The 15,733-nt window shown below is 41.3% G+C and overlaps 2 protein-coding genes across 7 annotated transcripts in view; one reads left to right on the plus strand and one right to left on the minus strand.

Annotated features, from left to right (window-relative positions):
* The window catches only part of LOC109486686 (protein LMBR1L-like), a 45,332-nt gene that overhangs the window by 25,342 nt on the left and 4,257 nt on the right, over window positions 1-15,733 (plus strand). For both annotated transcript variants that reach the window (XM_019790576.1, XM_019790577.1), the window contains one exon: window positions 15,486-15,650. In XM_019790576.1, coding sequence (XP_019646135.1) covers window positions 15,486-15,650 — 165 coding nt within the window. The remainder of the gene's footprint in view (window positions 1-15,485; window positions 15,651-15,733) is intronic.
* LOC109486670 (protein toll-like) lies at window positions 4,335-7,873 on the minus strand. 5 transcript variants are annotated; one of them, XM_019790554.1, is made up of 3 exons: window positions 7,181-7,873; window positions 6,842-7,072; window positions 4,335-6,706 (listed from the first exon to the last, which is right to left on the minus strand). In XM_019790554.1, exons 1-3 carry the CDS (start codon window positions 7,540-7,542, stop codon window positions 4,783-4,785), a joined length of 2,517 nt encoding a protein of 838 aa, XP_019646113.1. In that variant the 5' UTR covers window positions 7,543-7,873; the 3' UTR covers window positions 4,335-4,782. The 5 variants fall into 5 exon arrangements, with proteins under 5 accessions (XP_019646113.1, XP_019646114.1, XP_019646111.1 ...); XM_019790555.1 differs by having other exon boundaries at window positions 4,337-6,706; window positions 6,842-7,003; window positions 7,127-7,873; XM_019790552.1 differs by having other exon boundaries at window positions 4,337-6,706; window positions 7,127-7,873.

The raw sequence follows: 15,733 nt of genomic DNA on the forward strand, positions 1-15,733 counted from the left end.
CAAAATCTATAAACCAGCCTGCTATGTTGACTTCATGGCTCATATTGTAACATTTCCGGCTATCATGGGGTGCCTTGGCCTGTTTTTTTTTCCCTGTCGCTTCATATTTTTTTCTAAAAAAATCTGAGAAACAACAAATTAAATTGGTGTGGCCTTAGATAGCAAAGTGTACAGCCTCACCAGTATTGACCCACATTCAGTTTTACAGTTTTGTACTATATGCCTCACAAATGTTGTATGTGATGTTTTTCTGCAGTTTGTACTCCACTTGGTTTTGCCAGACTCTTTACAGTAGTTGGGCAGCTACTGGTCAAGCCCAGGGTAAGTAAAAACTTCCAGCAAATGTTTCTTATTCTTACTTGTATGGAAGGCCACTAGTGGCAGCGTAACCTTGTTGGAAAGATTCAAGTTTATTAGGTACAAGTTTTGAGATATGCTTGACCATGGATCATCTGTATCTGTTTGAACACAGTTGAAAATAGTGACCCACAATCAAATGTACCAGCAACCCCAGATGTGTATTTCATTTTATCAAAACTGAATCTTTTCAACAATTATGTAATTTCCATTACAACATGTAATAATCAAACTTAGCTATTTCCAACTTTCTGATACTTGTGATGCCTAATATGTAGGTAGAATTTTGGGGACAGTAATGGCTAATATCAATGATTTTTTGCTGGCTGATTTTAAGAAACATTCATAGCTCTTTTAGATTCACTAAAAACATTGAATATGATATAAATTTACTATCATGAAGGTTCATCTGTTACATTGTACATGTTTACCACTGCTAAAGTTAAAACTTTAGATCCAACACAATTATTAAGTTCTCTCACCTCTATATCTGAGCATGTACAGAGCTTTCGACCAGTCACTCTGGTCTTCCTCATCAGTAGACTGACCCAGTAAGACAGAGAAGCCATGTGACAAGTCTCACTGGGTCAGTCTACTGAGGAAGACCAAAGTGACTGATCAAAAGCTCTAGGTGAGAGAACTTCATTGTGTTGGATCTTAAGTTTTAACATTAAACATGATACATGTATAAACTTATTCAAAGATTTTGCAATACTGTATTCATTTGTCATAGTCAAATATTTTATGTGCACAGACTTAAAACATACCAGGTATGTGATCTTTAATGCACAATCTTGTGTTACATATATGATACAGTATATTACCATTATATGTACACTACCTAGTCCTCGGAGCCAGGTCTGTTTTATCACGTGACCAAGTGGTCGCCACACCTGGTGGTCATAGACGTCCTCAATAACCGCTTGGACGTAAGTCATAGAGAAACAAACCCCTCAATATTCCCAGGGCAAGGTGCAGGTTCTGATGCTACATGGTATCATGTACAGTGGGGTTTAACTGTTAGGCCACAGCATGTAAATTTTATGGATGACATCCTCCCCAGACTCCAAATCTGATGGGAGCGGGAAAAAAAACCCAAGGCGGGCCGAAAAAAAACAAGGTTCCTACATTCCTCATAATTTTGACTCAATTGTAGTAATTTGTACAAATGGTTTTGATTCAGTGGGAACATCACATATACACAGCCAGTATCACATACATGTATCACTGCATCAAAGTAAGAAACAAAACATTATCAGAGCCTTTTGTTGTCTCCTCTCTTCCGACATGGCAACAGACATCTTTGCCCATTTTCGGCATGTTGACCACTGTCAGAAGGCAACAAAATTTCTTGTTTTTTTCCCCAAAATCGGGCGAAAATTAATGCGCGCACTGATGCCATCCATAAAAATTACTTACTGTGGTCTTAGTAGAGTAGCCTACCATCTATAATAGGGCTAACCTTCATGGTCATGTAGATCCCATGTGTACATGTATGTTTCCATGTTGTAATTACACAGTCTAGTACAGGGCTCAAAATTCATTTTTGGGAATAGGTGCACAGGTTTTTTGGTGCACCATATATTAAGATAAAAAAAGAAGAAAGTCAGCAATTATGTTTCATTTCTAAAGAAAAGTACAGCTATAAGAATGATTTTATTATTTTCTCCCACTTGCTGTTAACAATATGCTGTTACTACAGTATAAGAAACTATACAGTTGACATCTTTACATAGACGTAAACCTACAAAAATATTTGGGTGCACCAGCAGAAAAAAAATGGGTGCACAGCAAATTTGGGTGCACTAAGGTGCACATGCAGTCTTGCACCCAGTATTTCGAGCCCTGCAGTATTAACATATAATTGAAAGCTTGAACCATACATGTACCCTTGGATCTACATTTTGGTACACTCAGGTGTTTTCTAACAGTCTTCCATCCTCAGCAAAGTAACCTCACCCCATTGCATACATCCCATGTTCAGTTAAATTTCTTGTTTCTGTTAATATAAAACTTTATGAATGATACTCAGTACGTTTTGCCAGACCATTGCAGTTATAACATTTGGTGCAAATTCTGTCATAATCCTGATTTTTTCCCTCAAAGGATAAAAAAGAACCTTGAAGTTTTTCACATTTGACATATTATTAACTCAAAAGTAGATGATACTAGTAAACCAGTGTGCATGTTCATTGCATGACCTGAGAAAAAGCATGTTTTACTTATTATTTCATGTCGGATGGACTTTATCATACATAATTGTATGTCATGTAAATAATCATTGATGTACTTGCCATTCAATTTCATAATATAGTAAGGCATGATCGGAATGGTTATTTCCTAAAATATTAAGAAAGGAAATTAAGAAAAAGGTTATTAATTACCAGGGTAACAATCCTAACTTTATCGGGCCTATTGAATTAGTCCATCCAGTATGTACTATATTAATTTTAATGCATGCCCACTTTTTGGTGGTATGGTTAGAATATTCTAAGACCATAAAATTAATCCCAATATTCGTGTGAATATTTGCCTCACTTCCAGTTCATGACCAACATAGAAGAAGACATCTACTCAGCAAAGTTTGAGGAAGACAATCTACTAAGGAAACTTAAAGGTAAGAACATACAGTATTATTTTTACATGATTTAACTCTTGCCTGTGTTCTAGTATGTTCTGTAGTCACAGTTGTGTTCAGTCAATGCTATAAAAATGAAATGCAGAAGTTTGAAGTGATTTTGTTTGTCCCCACAGACAAGCTGAGTCCCATCAGCCTCCCAGACAAACAGGACCTGAGGAAACGTCTTCTAGAGGTGCAGACAGAGAGGAAGAAACTTGGTACGTTAGCTCAAGTCTTAATGTGCAGCATGCAGAGTGGTTAGCAACCTTAAGCTCTCTGGACCAAGCTGTACACATGTACTAGGATTTTCTTTATAATTGACTCTGGTATAGAGTGACAAGGCTTGTATCTTTTTGCCAGCATCAGTCATTTCTGTCGGAAAATTCTTTTTGTATGGGATTATCCTACGCAAAAATTCAAAATTTTGTTGATTAAATTTGTGAAAATAATGTTTTCTCTGTTAATTTTATGAGCATTTAAGAGGTTGAAGAAACCAAACTCAGTTGGTCTTGTAGCTGAAAAGGTGTCCATTCATGCCATATACAGTTATTCTCCCTCCAAATCATTCCACGGCAGGGAGACGGTCGCTAGACTTGAAGGTGTGCAGCTTTGAATAGAAACATGAATACAAATTGGGGTGTGCCCCCTTTTAAGTTTGTATTGTACAGATTCACATTTGGTGATGTTGTAAGAACTTCTTTTGGAACATATGATAATCATTTATAATCTTAAGACAAACATGTAGTCATGCAAACCTATAGGCCTGCCTATTTGACCAAATTCTCTGGTTTCTTACACAGAGAGAAGACAGAAGGCATCAGCCTGGCAGAGGAACCTGGGCTATCCTCTGGTCATGTTGTTACTGCTGGCCCTGACTGGTACAGCAGTGTTTATTGTGTCTATCCACACCCTGGGTCTGCTCTTTGGAGGTGCTGCTCTACCAGTGGGAGTCCAGGTAATACATATATAATTTAATAATACAACACGGGGTATTCTGTATCGCCCGAGGCACCAGCCTGACCGCGCATCGGATCCGCGGGAGGGCTGGGACCAAGGGTGATGCGGAGTACACAGTGTTGTATTCTATTTATGTCATACCCACCCAAGAAAACACGCCTTTCAAAGCGAAATGAGCAAAAATTTGGTGTCCCTAAACCCAAAAAATGCAACAACATCAATTTCATCGTCCGAATTTTGTATTCGAATTTTCGAAAGTGGTAAATGTGGTTAAGGCGAAACGCGTTCGAATCGTTCTATGGAACATTTAGAAGCCCGGGCCATACGCGTTAAGAACCCCCAGGCTGTACCGCTAGTTATCACTCGGGCCGGAACACCCGTATCAAACGTAATCGCGGCCCAGGTAGGACATAAAGTGCAGTATAGACAACCCACGGATGATACAAACTGTAGTGCAGTGACTTTAATTGTTCCAAAAACCCACTATAATAATCACACACACACAGTGAATTATTTTAGTGATAACAAATGGGCATAAAGCCTAGCTGAGAAAAATTACAGCACACTGAAATTCCCACCCATATCCATTGACCCCAAATGACCGAGTGGCGGCCATCTTTGTCCTTAGACAAAAATATCGTGCGGCAGTCGAAAGATGCAAGACAAATTGGTCCGTTTGAGAATCAATGTCGCCACTGATTGAAAAATGTACAGAATTATATGGCCCTATGAACCGGTTACCATCGGTAGGGACCGGGCCATGGGCGGACCCAACTGGTGGCAGTCGCGGTCATGTTGACCAGGTGGTTGCTCTGGGTGGTCACTTAATGCTCACTCAATGGCCAGGGTTAAATTTTGGGGACCGAGAAAGTACGGCCGCGATGGCCAGTTGGTTGGGTTGAAGAGGTGGTCGCCTGGACAGGTTCGACTATATTCACATCTGGAGTTCTGGCCTCGTCAGACATGAGGTCATGAAAATCTGGTGCCCCCCTCCCCACCCTGGGTAAGGCGTAGCACAGTTTGCTCCAGAACCAGGGATCTCCCCACTTCAGGTACGTGTTTGTCTTCAGGTAAAACTTCAGGTCTTTATCCACGTTCTGGAGCTCAAGGTCATCCAGGACAATCACCACGATCCTGTTCCGTCGGTCCTCCAGCACTTGTCGATGTGCGGCCTTGAACTCCAGAGCGCACCACTCGCTGTCCACGAAATTCTGCGAGAGGAGGATGACAGTCCGCCTGCTGGCCTCCACTGTCTCTATGATGGTTGTTGCGATGCACGCCCCTACTGGGAAGTCGCGGTAGTGCAGGCAGAGTTTGAATCCACGCTCCTCCAGTCCAGGTGCGAGCTCCCGTATCACGATAAGTTCATCCCTGCTGCTATAGGAGATGAAGGCATCATACGTTTTGTCATCGCCATCATCTTTCGGATCAAAACGCCATCCACACTTCATATACAGCCACACTTGTAGATACTTCCGATTGCAGTACAGTATTGTAATGATAATGAACAATGTCAGGAGTATTGCCATGAGTATTATAATAACGATATTCCCAATTGGCAATGGGGTTGTGACTGTAGCTTTGACCATACAAAGGCCAATCGAAGAATCTACTCCGCAGGTCATTGTGTCATTACAACATGAAAATGGAGTGTCTGGGTTGTTGATTGCACAGTTTGGCAGCCGATCACAACTGTACTCCACTGACCCAATGTTGTTCCCCAAGTTTAGCACTGTCAAGTTCAGTTCTTGCAAAGCATCCCAGGGCAGAAATTTCATGTCATTGTCCTGTAAGTACAGCTCTTTAAGCTTCTCTGTGGAAAGAAAGCTTGATGGATGGATGGTTGACAGCCCAGTATCATTCAAGAACAGTTTCTGAAGGGACCTCAGACCAGTGAATGTGTTTGCCCTAATGGTTGGGAAGTTGTTACCATCCAAGCGGAGGACCTCTAGCTTTATCAGGTCCACAAACATGTTATCTGGCAGGAAGGTGATAGAGTTTTTAGACAGATCTAGAAGTCTGAGGTTTCGCAGATTTCTGAAAATGTTTGCTGTGAATGATCTTCGAATTCTGGAGACTGCTTGGATTTGGAAGGAAATGTTATTCTCCTGCAGGTAAAGCTCTTTAAGTTCCACCAGGGGTGTGAAGCTGGATGAGTGTATGCTGGACAGACCAGAGGCATTGAGGAACAACTGCTTGAGGGACCTCAGACCTACAAAAGTATCTCTCCTAACTTCAGAAATGTTGTTGCCAGCCAAGTTAAGGACCTGTAGGTTTATGTTGTCCACAAACAGATTGTCCAGGAGATCTCTGATAGCGTTTTGGGACAAGTCCAGGAAAATAAGATTTGTAAGGTTCCTGAAAACTTCGACTGTGATGGTTTTTATAGCATTGTTACTGAGAATGAGTTTCTCCAGATTGACTAAGGCTGCAAAAATGCTCCCAGTTAGGTAAGAAATCTGGTTGTTGCTCAAGTCAACTTGCTGAAGATGGCTTTGGTTCTTGAAAAGGTCTGGAGGAATGGACGTTAGGCTGCCGTTGGACAGGTCTAGATCTATTATTGCCACAGTTGTGCTTGGTGTCGTAGATGTTACATTCACTGTGGTGTTGAGTGTTTGAGATGTGGCAGTGGTTCCGGTTGGTGTTGGAGTTGTTTCTACTGTTACTGAAGTGTTTGGTGTTGCAGATGTTACAGTGGAGTTAAGTGTTTGAGATGTCACATTGATTATTGGTGTTGGAGTTGTTACTACTGTAGTGTTTGGTGTTGCAGATGTTACAGTGGAGTTAAGTGTTTGAGATGTCACATTGATTATTGCTGTTGCAGATGTCACATTGATTATTGGTGTTGCAGATGTTACAGTGGAGTTAAGTGTTTGAGATGTCACATTGATTATTGGTGTTGCAGATGTTACAGTGGAGTTAAGTGTTTGAGATGTCACATTGATTATTGGTGTTGGAGTTGTTACTGTAGTGTTTGGTGTTGCAGATGTTACAGTGGAGTTAAGTGTTTGAGATGTCACATTGATTATTGGTGTTGGAGTTGTTACTGTAGTGTTTGGTGTTGCAGATGTTGCAGTGTTTGTCACATTGATTATTGGTGTTGGAGTTGTTACTACTGAAGTGTTTGGTGTTGCAGATGTTACAGTGGAGTTAAGTGTTTGAGATGTCACATTGATTATTGGTGTTGCAGATGTTACAGTGGAGTTAAGTGTTTGAGATGTCACATTGATTATTGGTGTTGCAGATGTTACAGTGGAGTTAAGTGTTTGAGATGTCACATTGATTATTGGTGTTGCAGATGTTACAGTGGAGTTAAGTGTTTGAGATGTCACATTGATTATTGGTGTTGCAGATGTTACAGTGGAGTTAAGTGTTTGAGATGTCACATTGATTATTGGTGTTGCAGATGTTACAGTGGAGTTAAGTGTTTGAGATGTCACAGTACTGTTTGGTGCTAAAGATGCCAGAGTGATATTATTAATGTCAGTTGTTTGAGACGTTGCAGTGTTTGATAGTAACATCAGGAACCAGGCACACAACACTGGGCTGAAGTTTGCAGAATACATAATACAGATACGCTTTGCCCGCCGTTGGTTAATTGCATCCATCTTTTGCTTGGAAAACTCGTGCCTTGAAGTTGTCGGTCCTTTTGCAGTGACAATGTTAATGTGAGACTCTGTCCTCTACAACTCACTCACACTCACTGTCTGGTTTATCGTCTGTTGTTCCCCGTCTTCCGAGGGTTAGACGTGCCTGCACAATACAACTGGGGCTTGATGGCAGCTTGCCACTTGCCACGCGTCACAACTGAAATGGAAACTACTTGACTTTGTTGAGGTGACAGTTGGGCCTGTTTCTGAGTGATGTGAAGTTCACCAGGATTGGGTAATACCTGAAGAGAAACCAAATATCACATGTAGAACATACATGTAACTCTCTCATTAGGCCACACCAATTTAATTTCTTGGTTAACAGATTCGCCCTCTTCATTTTTTTTCTGATTTGCAAAAAAAAAAAAGAAAGAAAATCAGAATCAACTGCAAAATGCTCATATTTTGCCCTGAACAGTTGAAAACAGTCCTTTTCTTCCTAGTTGTTACAGTTATATTACAGTTACATCTTTCAATGCAATGGTATCATTAGAAGTTCAAAATTCATTGAGTGTTTAAATTTTGAACCAGCCTGGTGTGTTGACTTCATGGCTCCTATCGTACCATTTTGGGCCATAGTAGGATGCCTAGGCCTGTTTTTATTTTTATTTTTTTTTTGCCTGCCCGCTCCATTATTTTTCTAGAAAAATCCGTTAACCAGGAAATTAGATTGGTGTGGACGTAGTGCATACGTGTACATACATTGTATTTCTACCATTGATATTTTTCAGTGCATTTAACATTGCATTGCTCTAAAGATGTGCTAAAGGTGTAAAAAATACTATACTTACACGTACAATTATATCACAGACTTGATAGAATATGTAGGTCTAGTAACTAATAGTAGGGCTGTAATTGAATTGAATTGAATATGTCTCAGCCTTGCAGAACACTGGCCGCAATCCTTCCAACCAGACATTGGACATGTACTGGACAAGAAACACAATTGAAAAAAAAAATGTATACTCACCGAATATACATGTACGGTATGTGACGATCGTTGTGAGGTTATTTGCTGATGACTGTCTGTTGTATGTAGAGCTGTCTACACAGACCGACTCGCAACTTCTCCAAAAAGACCTGAACACCCTGGAAGAATGGCAAAGCAAATGGCTCATGCAGTTTAATCCCAAAAAATGCTACATTATGCATATAACAAACAAACAAACAAACGAACACCACATGCAACTAGCTGGTGGCGTCGGGTGGTGTAGTGGTTAGAGCAATCGACTGTGAACCGGGGAGACCCGGGTTCGATTCCGAGTCGTACCCAGTACATGTCTGAACATGCGGCCCAACGTTGTGCCCTTGGGAAAGGCACTTTACACGACTTTCCTCACTCCACCCAGGTGTGAATGAATACCTAACTTCGGTTTGGGAAAGCCGTATTGAGGTCACTTTGTGGCGCCGAATGGCAGCCGCACAGACCCTTGCGACAGTTCCACAAAAAATATGTGTATCATGTGTATTATTTGATTGTTGTAATTGTTGTGATTTGTATTGATTATTATGTGATACCCTGCATCAATTCAGCCGTATAAAGGCTGCGACTGCACGGGTACTGTTTGGACAATAAAAACCATTTATTATAGCTACCAGTTTTGTGGTCAGGCTTTAGCAACCACAAAAACCCATCCGGGTTTTTGTGGTTTGTGTATTTGGGCGTCACGCTGACAAGCGGTCTGAAGTGGGGTGCACATGTTAATAATATCACAACTAAGGCGAAACAGACATTGGGAGTGATTATTAATAAACGTAATCTGTGGGCATGTCCAACTAGAGTAAAATCACTCTTGCATACACGTCACTTGTAAGACCGAACCTAGAATATGCCGTGATAGTATGGGATCCATATACAAAGAAAGACAAAGACATCCATTGTTGATTTTAAATTGGTGTGGTTGGCACAGCTGCACAGCTGTCTATACAGGCTACAGATTGGATCGGTAGCAGTGGAATGCATACCTGCAAGTACTAGCAATTTGATCCACTATTACACTATCAACAGTAGTTTGAGGAAATGAATTTTAAAAACTAGAGAGGCCGACATTTGCTTGCGAGCAAATACAGCATATTTCAGTCCATCTCCCTCCCACGCAAAAGTGGACTATTCCAAACTCACCCCAGTGTAAAACTGGCAAAGATTCTCAAATAAATGAATTATATAGTCAGGGCTATGTAATTGAGAACAAAGATGCAAGAACAAGCACATTGAATCTCGAAAGCTTTACTAATCTTATTACAGGTATGCAAATACTAACAATGATAAGATTTGATACATTTTGAAGGTCTTAGGCACATAAAATTGAATATGTGGGTCATTACGCACGACTTACGTGCAATGTGACCTCAGGTAACCCGCAATGGAACACGTGTTCCATGGCCAAGGGCAAATGGAACAGGTCATTCTTTAGATAGAACATGGAACGGGTATAGCACTTTTGGCCCTTTTCTTGCTGAAAATAGCCATTAAAGTCCCCCAAATGAGTCATTTGGAAGTGGCGTATGCCAAATATGTGACTGCTATTCTGTAGACACATGTTCAAGGTACCCTTATACCGAATGTCAGATCATTTGGTTGTAAAACCAGGGCTCAGGATCCAAAAATCCATTTTTTGGCGAAAAATGCCCCAAAAAACCTTCATAAAAATTTTTCAAAGGCATTTATCAAAAAAATGAAAAAAATGCCTGGGGGTATTGGCCCACTCTCCCTCCATGCCAAATTTCAAGTCATTTGGTTGAATGATGGCGGAGTTGAATCCCTTTGACTGTTTGGCAGGAGAAGGAGAAGAAACATCAGAGAACACAATATATTTCATCCATACCATGGTATGGACTGAAATATAATTAAAGTACAATTGCAAGTAGAAATGCTGTTTTATTTCCATTATATACATTGTATATAATTTATTATTATAACTTTTCCACGACTTGCCTTTATGTAGCCTTACTGATCCAAAGTACATGACTGTTAAACTTAGAAAACAAAGTCAGTACAAGCCAGAGGAAAAATGTAAGATAGAACATGCAATCTTTATCTGGCAGTGCATAAAAATTATATATTTTGTAAGATTAAAGTTTTACTTTTGGAGTCTTTCTAGTACATGTATTGATCTATCCATCTCCTAATGGACCATTCCAGATCGAACACATTGAATCCCCGACATGTTCTATTTCGAACACCTCCGTCCAAATCAGCGCGGGAAGGGCTGTACCGACTGCCACCGCCAGAATGTCGGATTTGTAGCCCAAATTTAGGGTGGATTTTTCGGTAGCGAAAAACTCTCCCAGGAGACAATGAAATTGGTAATAAGCTATATTTGTTGAACAGTACATCCACAGAGTGGAATTATTATAGAAGGGGACAGCTAGTTTCAGTGAGAGCAAAATGTTTTTGCTCAATACAGACGCATAACATCACACAGTAGGTGGACAAGAGTGCCCGGTTGCTGTGACTAACAGCCGATATTTATGTGAAACAGAGTACGTTAATCTGTAACAGGTTTTCCACGACATTTGCTGCATGCATCACAGCTGCATACATGCTCGGGAAAAAAACAAAATGGGAAACAAAAACTCACGGGGACTCACGAGGGAGGGCGCAACGTATAAAGAGATTTGTGGTGCAAGTAGAAAAATAAACATGCAAACACGGACATAAACAATAATGATAGCTTATGAACAACTGGAAGAATAACAGAACGTCCTTGATCAACTTGAAAGTGCATGCAATGTCACAAATTCAGTTTCACGTGTAAAACAAGGAGTCTTTATCAAGCAGACATCAACTCAGTTTGCTGCTTTTAGATTTCCCGCGCTGAGTTTGACAGACCCCGAGGTGTTCAACATAGAACAGGGGATTCGATGCGTTTGATCTGGAACGGTCTATTCTGTGGGAACCAATAAGGAATGAAACTACAGTAACTGATAATTTATACAGTCATGTTACCAACCTTCTTTTTTGTGTTGGTTGCCCGTCTTGAAGGAAGTGTAAGTGCTCTGTCCAGGTGCACTGTCAAGAAGGGCGTCTACCAAAAACCTGCGTGACTCAGTAAATAACTCAGAGTCTGTTTAACTGAAGTTTCCGCTTACTTTATGAAGTGGAATTCGAAGGTGTTTTTGTTTCATGGCACGACATGTACACAGGCGTCCGGTCTTGTCTCATCTGTTGGTAAACTTGTGGTAATGGTGGCATTTCTTCCACTGAGAAGGACGTCTACATTCGCATAGCAAAAGCATGGGGGGCACTTAACGATCTAAGGCCAATATGGAAATCCACATTGTCAGACAACATCAAAAGGAATTTCTTCAGGGCGGTGGTGGAATCTGTGCTCCTGTACGGCTCTTCAACTTGGACCCTGACAAGGAAACTAGAGAGCAAACTGGATGGAACATACACACGTATGTTACGGGCAGTGCTCAACAAGTCCTGGACACATCATCCGTCTAAAGCAGAACTGTATGGGACTTTACCACCTGTGTCAGCTACCATACGGGAGAGGAGGGCCAGGTTTGCTGGACATTGCTACAGGAACAAAAGGGAGCTTGTCAGTAACCTGTTGCTCTGGGCACCAACCCATGGACACTCCAGCGTAGGGAGACCCCATCGAACCTACATTGACCAACTCGCTGAAGACGCTGGGGTGAGGGCCGAACATCTGGGGCAGCTGATGGCGGACAGGGCAGCATGGAGAGAGAGAGTGGACTCGGTCCGGGCAACACGCCCGACCTGATGATGATGATGATGATGATGGTGGCAAAATATTAAAGTCTTAGAAAAATGTACGTGTTCACGGAACTTAATGAATATGGTGGCAACAAGTACACTGGGAAGAAGACAAAAGTTTGATTTAATAAACGGCAATGATAGGTTCACAGTTCATGAAAATAGTCAACATAAAGCACCATGAAAAAAACAGGAATATCACTATATTGCGCCTGACTTACAGTTTTATTATAATTATAATATATCTCTCAGCTACATGTATTAAGTTCAGGAGCATGGATACGTTACATCAACTACTTGGTATGAAATGTCACACCTGTAAGATTTGATTTTATTGAAATTGCAACAATGCAATACACGCGGAACAGAGGCAGCTGTTGCTGGTGTTGTATCCCGTACATAGAAACGAATACTGGACAGACAATACTCATTTTCACTTGAGTCTAGTGGGGAAAGTCGTGTAAAGTGCCTTTCCCAAGGGCACATGGTCGGTGGAATGTCAGGACTCGAACCCGGGACCCACCTGTAAGATGTCAAGGGTTTAAGTCATAACATGATTTGTCTTGAAAAATGGAGTCTCATTGACAGTTTCTAGTCGTGACACATGTGCCTTGTACTGTAACGGTTGTAGCCCAGGGCTAAACCACTGAGCCATAACTTGTGGACAGGCTGACAGTTACCTTGAAGTTCATGCTCTATGATTAGTAAGGAAACTAATTTTTTCAAGATGACATTAGTGATTTCTAGCTCCCATGGGGCTAGAGATATTTCCTTACATCCTTGGTGGTTGATTACCTGTAAATTTAGGTTGGAAATTGGGGGGAATTCAACTACATACAATGCAGTATCATATTACCACTGTGTGACAGTGACGGTCATCTGTTGAAGCAAACATTGCCACTAACACCCGGTTTACACGGCGACAAAATCCTTGCGTACGAAAATTGCGTACGCAAAGGTTTTCCCCCCGTGTAAACCGGCCCCAATTTGCGTACGCAACTTTCGTACGCAATTTTCGTACGCCACCTCTAACGCCACCTCTAGAGGTGGCGTACGATCAGCGGCGCGCCCAGCGGGGAGTCTCCATGCCTCCCAGCCTCATGTAAAACAGGAAAGAACCCCTTTCTTGTTGCATTCTTTTCCCACGTTTGTACCAGCCACGCCGTGTTTACTTGTTCAATGGACCTATACCATTATTACGTCACAGTTTGTTTACCGCAATGAATGCCGGTCAATCGACGTTTATATTGTACAGGGGTGCGTAGCGCGGTGTGTGTTTGTGTAGCGTTAGCCTAATATAAGGCTTTTAATACTACTTTCGTCTAATGTCACAACTAAGTCACCCATGCGGCATGTAATGCTGTGTCAACACAACTAAACGCAGCAAAAAGCAGACATACCTTACTTTGAAAACTTCGAAATGATCTTTATTCTTTAACTGACCGTTCTAGAATGTTCTTTAGAACAGGTAAACAAACTGTGACGTAATAATGGTATAGGTCCATTCTCCGCGTTTCATTTCGTTTCATTTCCCTTTAATTCTCTGTTTCAATTGTTTTGATTTAGTAAGCTTTTTGCTGACTGTTCGCTGGGCATGTCGGAAGGGCGTAACAGCGCAAATTGGAGTATGAATTAACGACAGGATGAAAAGCAAAATAAAGACTGTTAGGAAGAAGGAAGTATATGAGGACATTGCATGAGACATGGAGACTACAACCAAACTACAAAACTGCTGTCAAGTACGTCCATGGCGGCAGGTCAAAATGGGGTCACGATAGTGTGGGACGGGGCGCAGCGGGAGTCCTCTTGCTCTCCCTGTCATTGTATAAACAGAAATGAACGTGCGCTCGCGTGCGTACGCAATTTTCGTACGCAAGGATTTTGTCGCCGTGTAAACCGGGTGTAATCTTCTTGACTTGGGGACCTAAACTGCCGGGCTACAAAATAATTTGTACTCAACTAGCAAGTATCTCAACAACTTTGAACCAACAGTTCAGGTTACAGTCAGTTCTTCAGACTTACACAAATGTATAATACTGCAGAGAAATCCGATTTGGAGTTGTTGGTGACAGAATAACAGTTACTGTAAACAGACTAACACTCTACAGTTTTTTCTTGAACAAAAGATTACAACAGAGATGCAGGAACTACAAAGTTGCCTTACTATGCCTTACTTACTTGGTTACACAGTGCTACTATCCAGGCTGGTGCTCTGAAGTATATTACTATGTACACATGGTAATATGTCTCACCTTGTTTAAAGTTAAAACTTTTGGTCCAACACAAAAAATTCTCTCACCTAGAACTTTCGACCAGTCACTCTGGTCTTCCTCTGAGTCAGTAGACTGACCCAGTGAAGCTTGTCACGTGGCTTCTTTGAAGTGTGACATCAACACTGGGTCAAAGGTATCTGGTAGACGATGTTGGCCCCCGTCGCGGTTCAATGTAGGGTGATGGGCCCTGATGTACATGTATGGCTTCCTTCACCCCTCTCAAGAAATAGTCTTCTTCAGTGTCTAAAATCCTTACAGTGTCAAGTGATGACCTGAACTGAACTGTCAAGTGAAACAAAATGTCCGGGTGACTCTATGTGAATGTGTTGAGACACCTCTGAACTGGCAGAGCTAGGTCGAAAGCTCTAGGTGAGAGAATTTTTTGTGTTGGACCAAAAGTTTTAACTTTAAACATGTAACTACCAACACAGATGAACTTTCATGACAGTATGTCTCACCTTGTTCAACCCAGATTGCAAGTGTACAGGAAATTCCTAAGGTCAAAAAAGAGGTTACCAAGTTGTCTCATGTAATGTTGTAAGGTTGCTTGCTTGTGATGTTGAATGGAAATTAAACTGCTGATATATGTCATGAAATGATCAACATAAAGATAATATGATTGAGACAAGTGTTGTTCATTGCAGCATGTAATAATTAAGTACTTTGTAAACCCCCTCGTTAGCCTCAGATGATGAGGTCCTTGGCTGATCTGTTTCCAGGTGCAGATGTCACTCAGGCTGATGCCTGGACAAATGTCAACTTTTTGAGTCACAGTATTGAAGTTTCTCTGCTAACTATTTGTGCTTGTCAGAAAGAATTACTAGTATTTTGGTTGGAAACTTATGCCTAGGGAAATTAATGTGCAAGAGTTTGTCATATTAAACATTTGTGAATTTTTTCAGGACATAGGTCTGGGCCAGGCGTCCCTGTCCATGTTTGGAGTTCTGGGAGCGTCGGTGGAGATTGTCCTGATCCTGTACTTAATGGTGGCGTCTGTGGTGGGGTTCTACAGTGTACCACTCTTCAGCAGAATAAGACCTACCAAAGCTAACACACCAATGACTATGGTAAGGACTAGGTTATCCCTACAACACTAGCAAAAACCTGCCAACCATAGCTTTCTCCCTCTCTCCTTCTCTCCCTCTCTCTC

The sequence above is a fragment of the Branchiostoma belcheri genome, unplaced genomic scaffold (assembly GCF_001625305.1).
Source record: "Branchiostoma belcheri isolate BF01 breed outbred unplaced genomic scaffold, Haploidv18h27 scaffold82, whole genome shotgun sequence".
Taxonomy (NCBI): Eukaryota; Metazoa; Chordata; class Leptocardii; order Amphioxiformes; family Branchiostomatidae; genus Branchiostoma; species Branchiostoma belcheri.

Bases quoted from the DNA above. Each gene is read 5' to 3' on its own strand.
- LOC109486670 (XM_019790551.1), bottom strand. From the start codon at position 7,542: ATGGATGCAATTAACCAACGGCGGGCAAAGCGTATCTGTATTATGTAT. The intron at 6,707-6,841 runs ATCTGCAACACC...CTCCACTGTAAC, and splicing joins ACACTTAACTCCACTGTAAC to ATCTGCAACACCAAACACTA.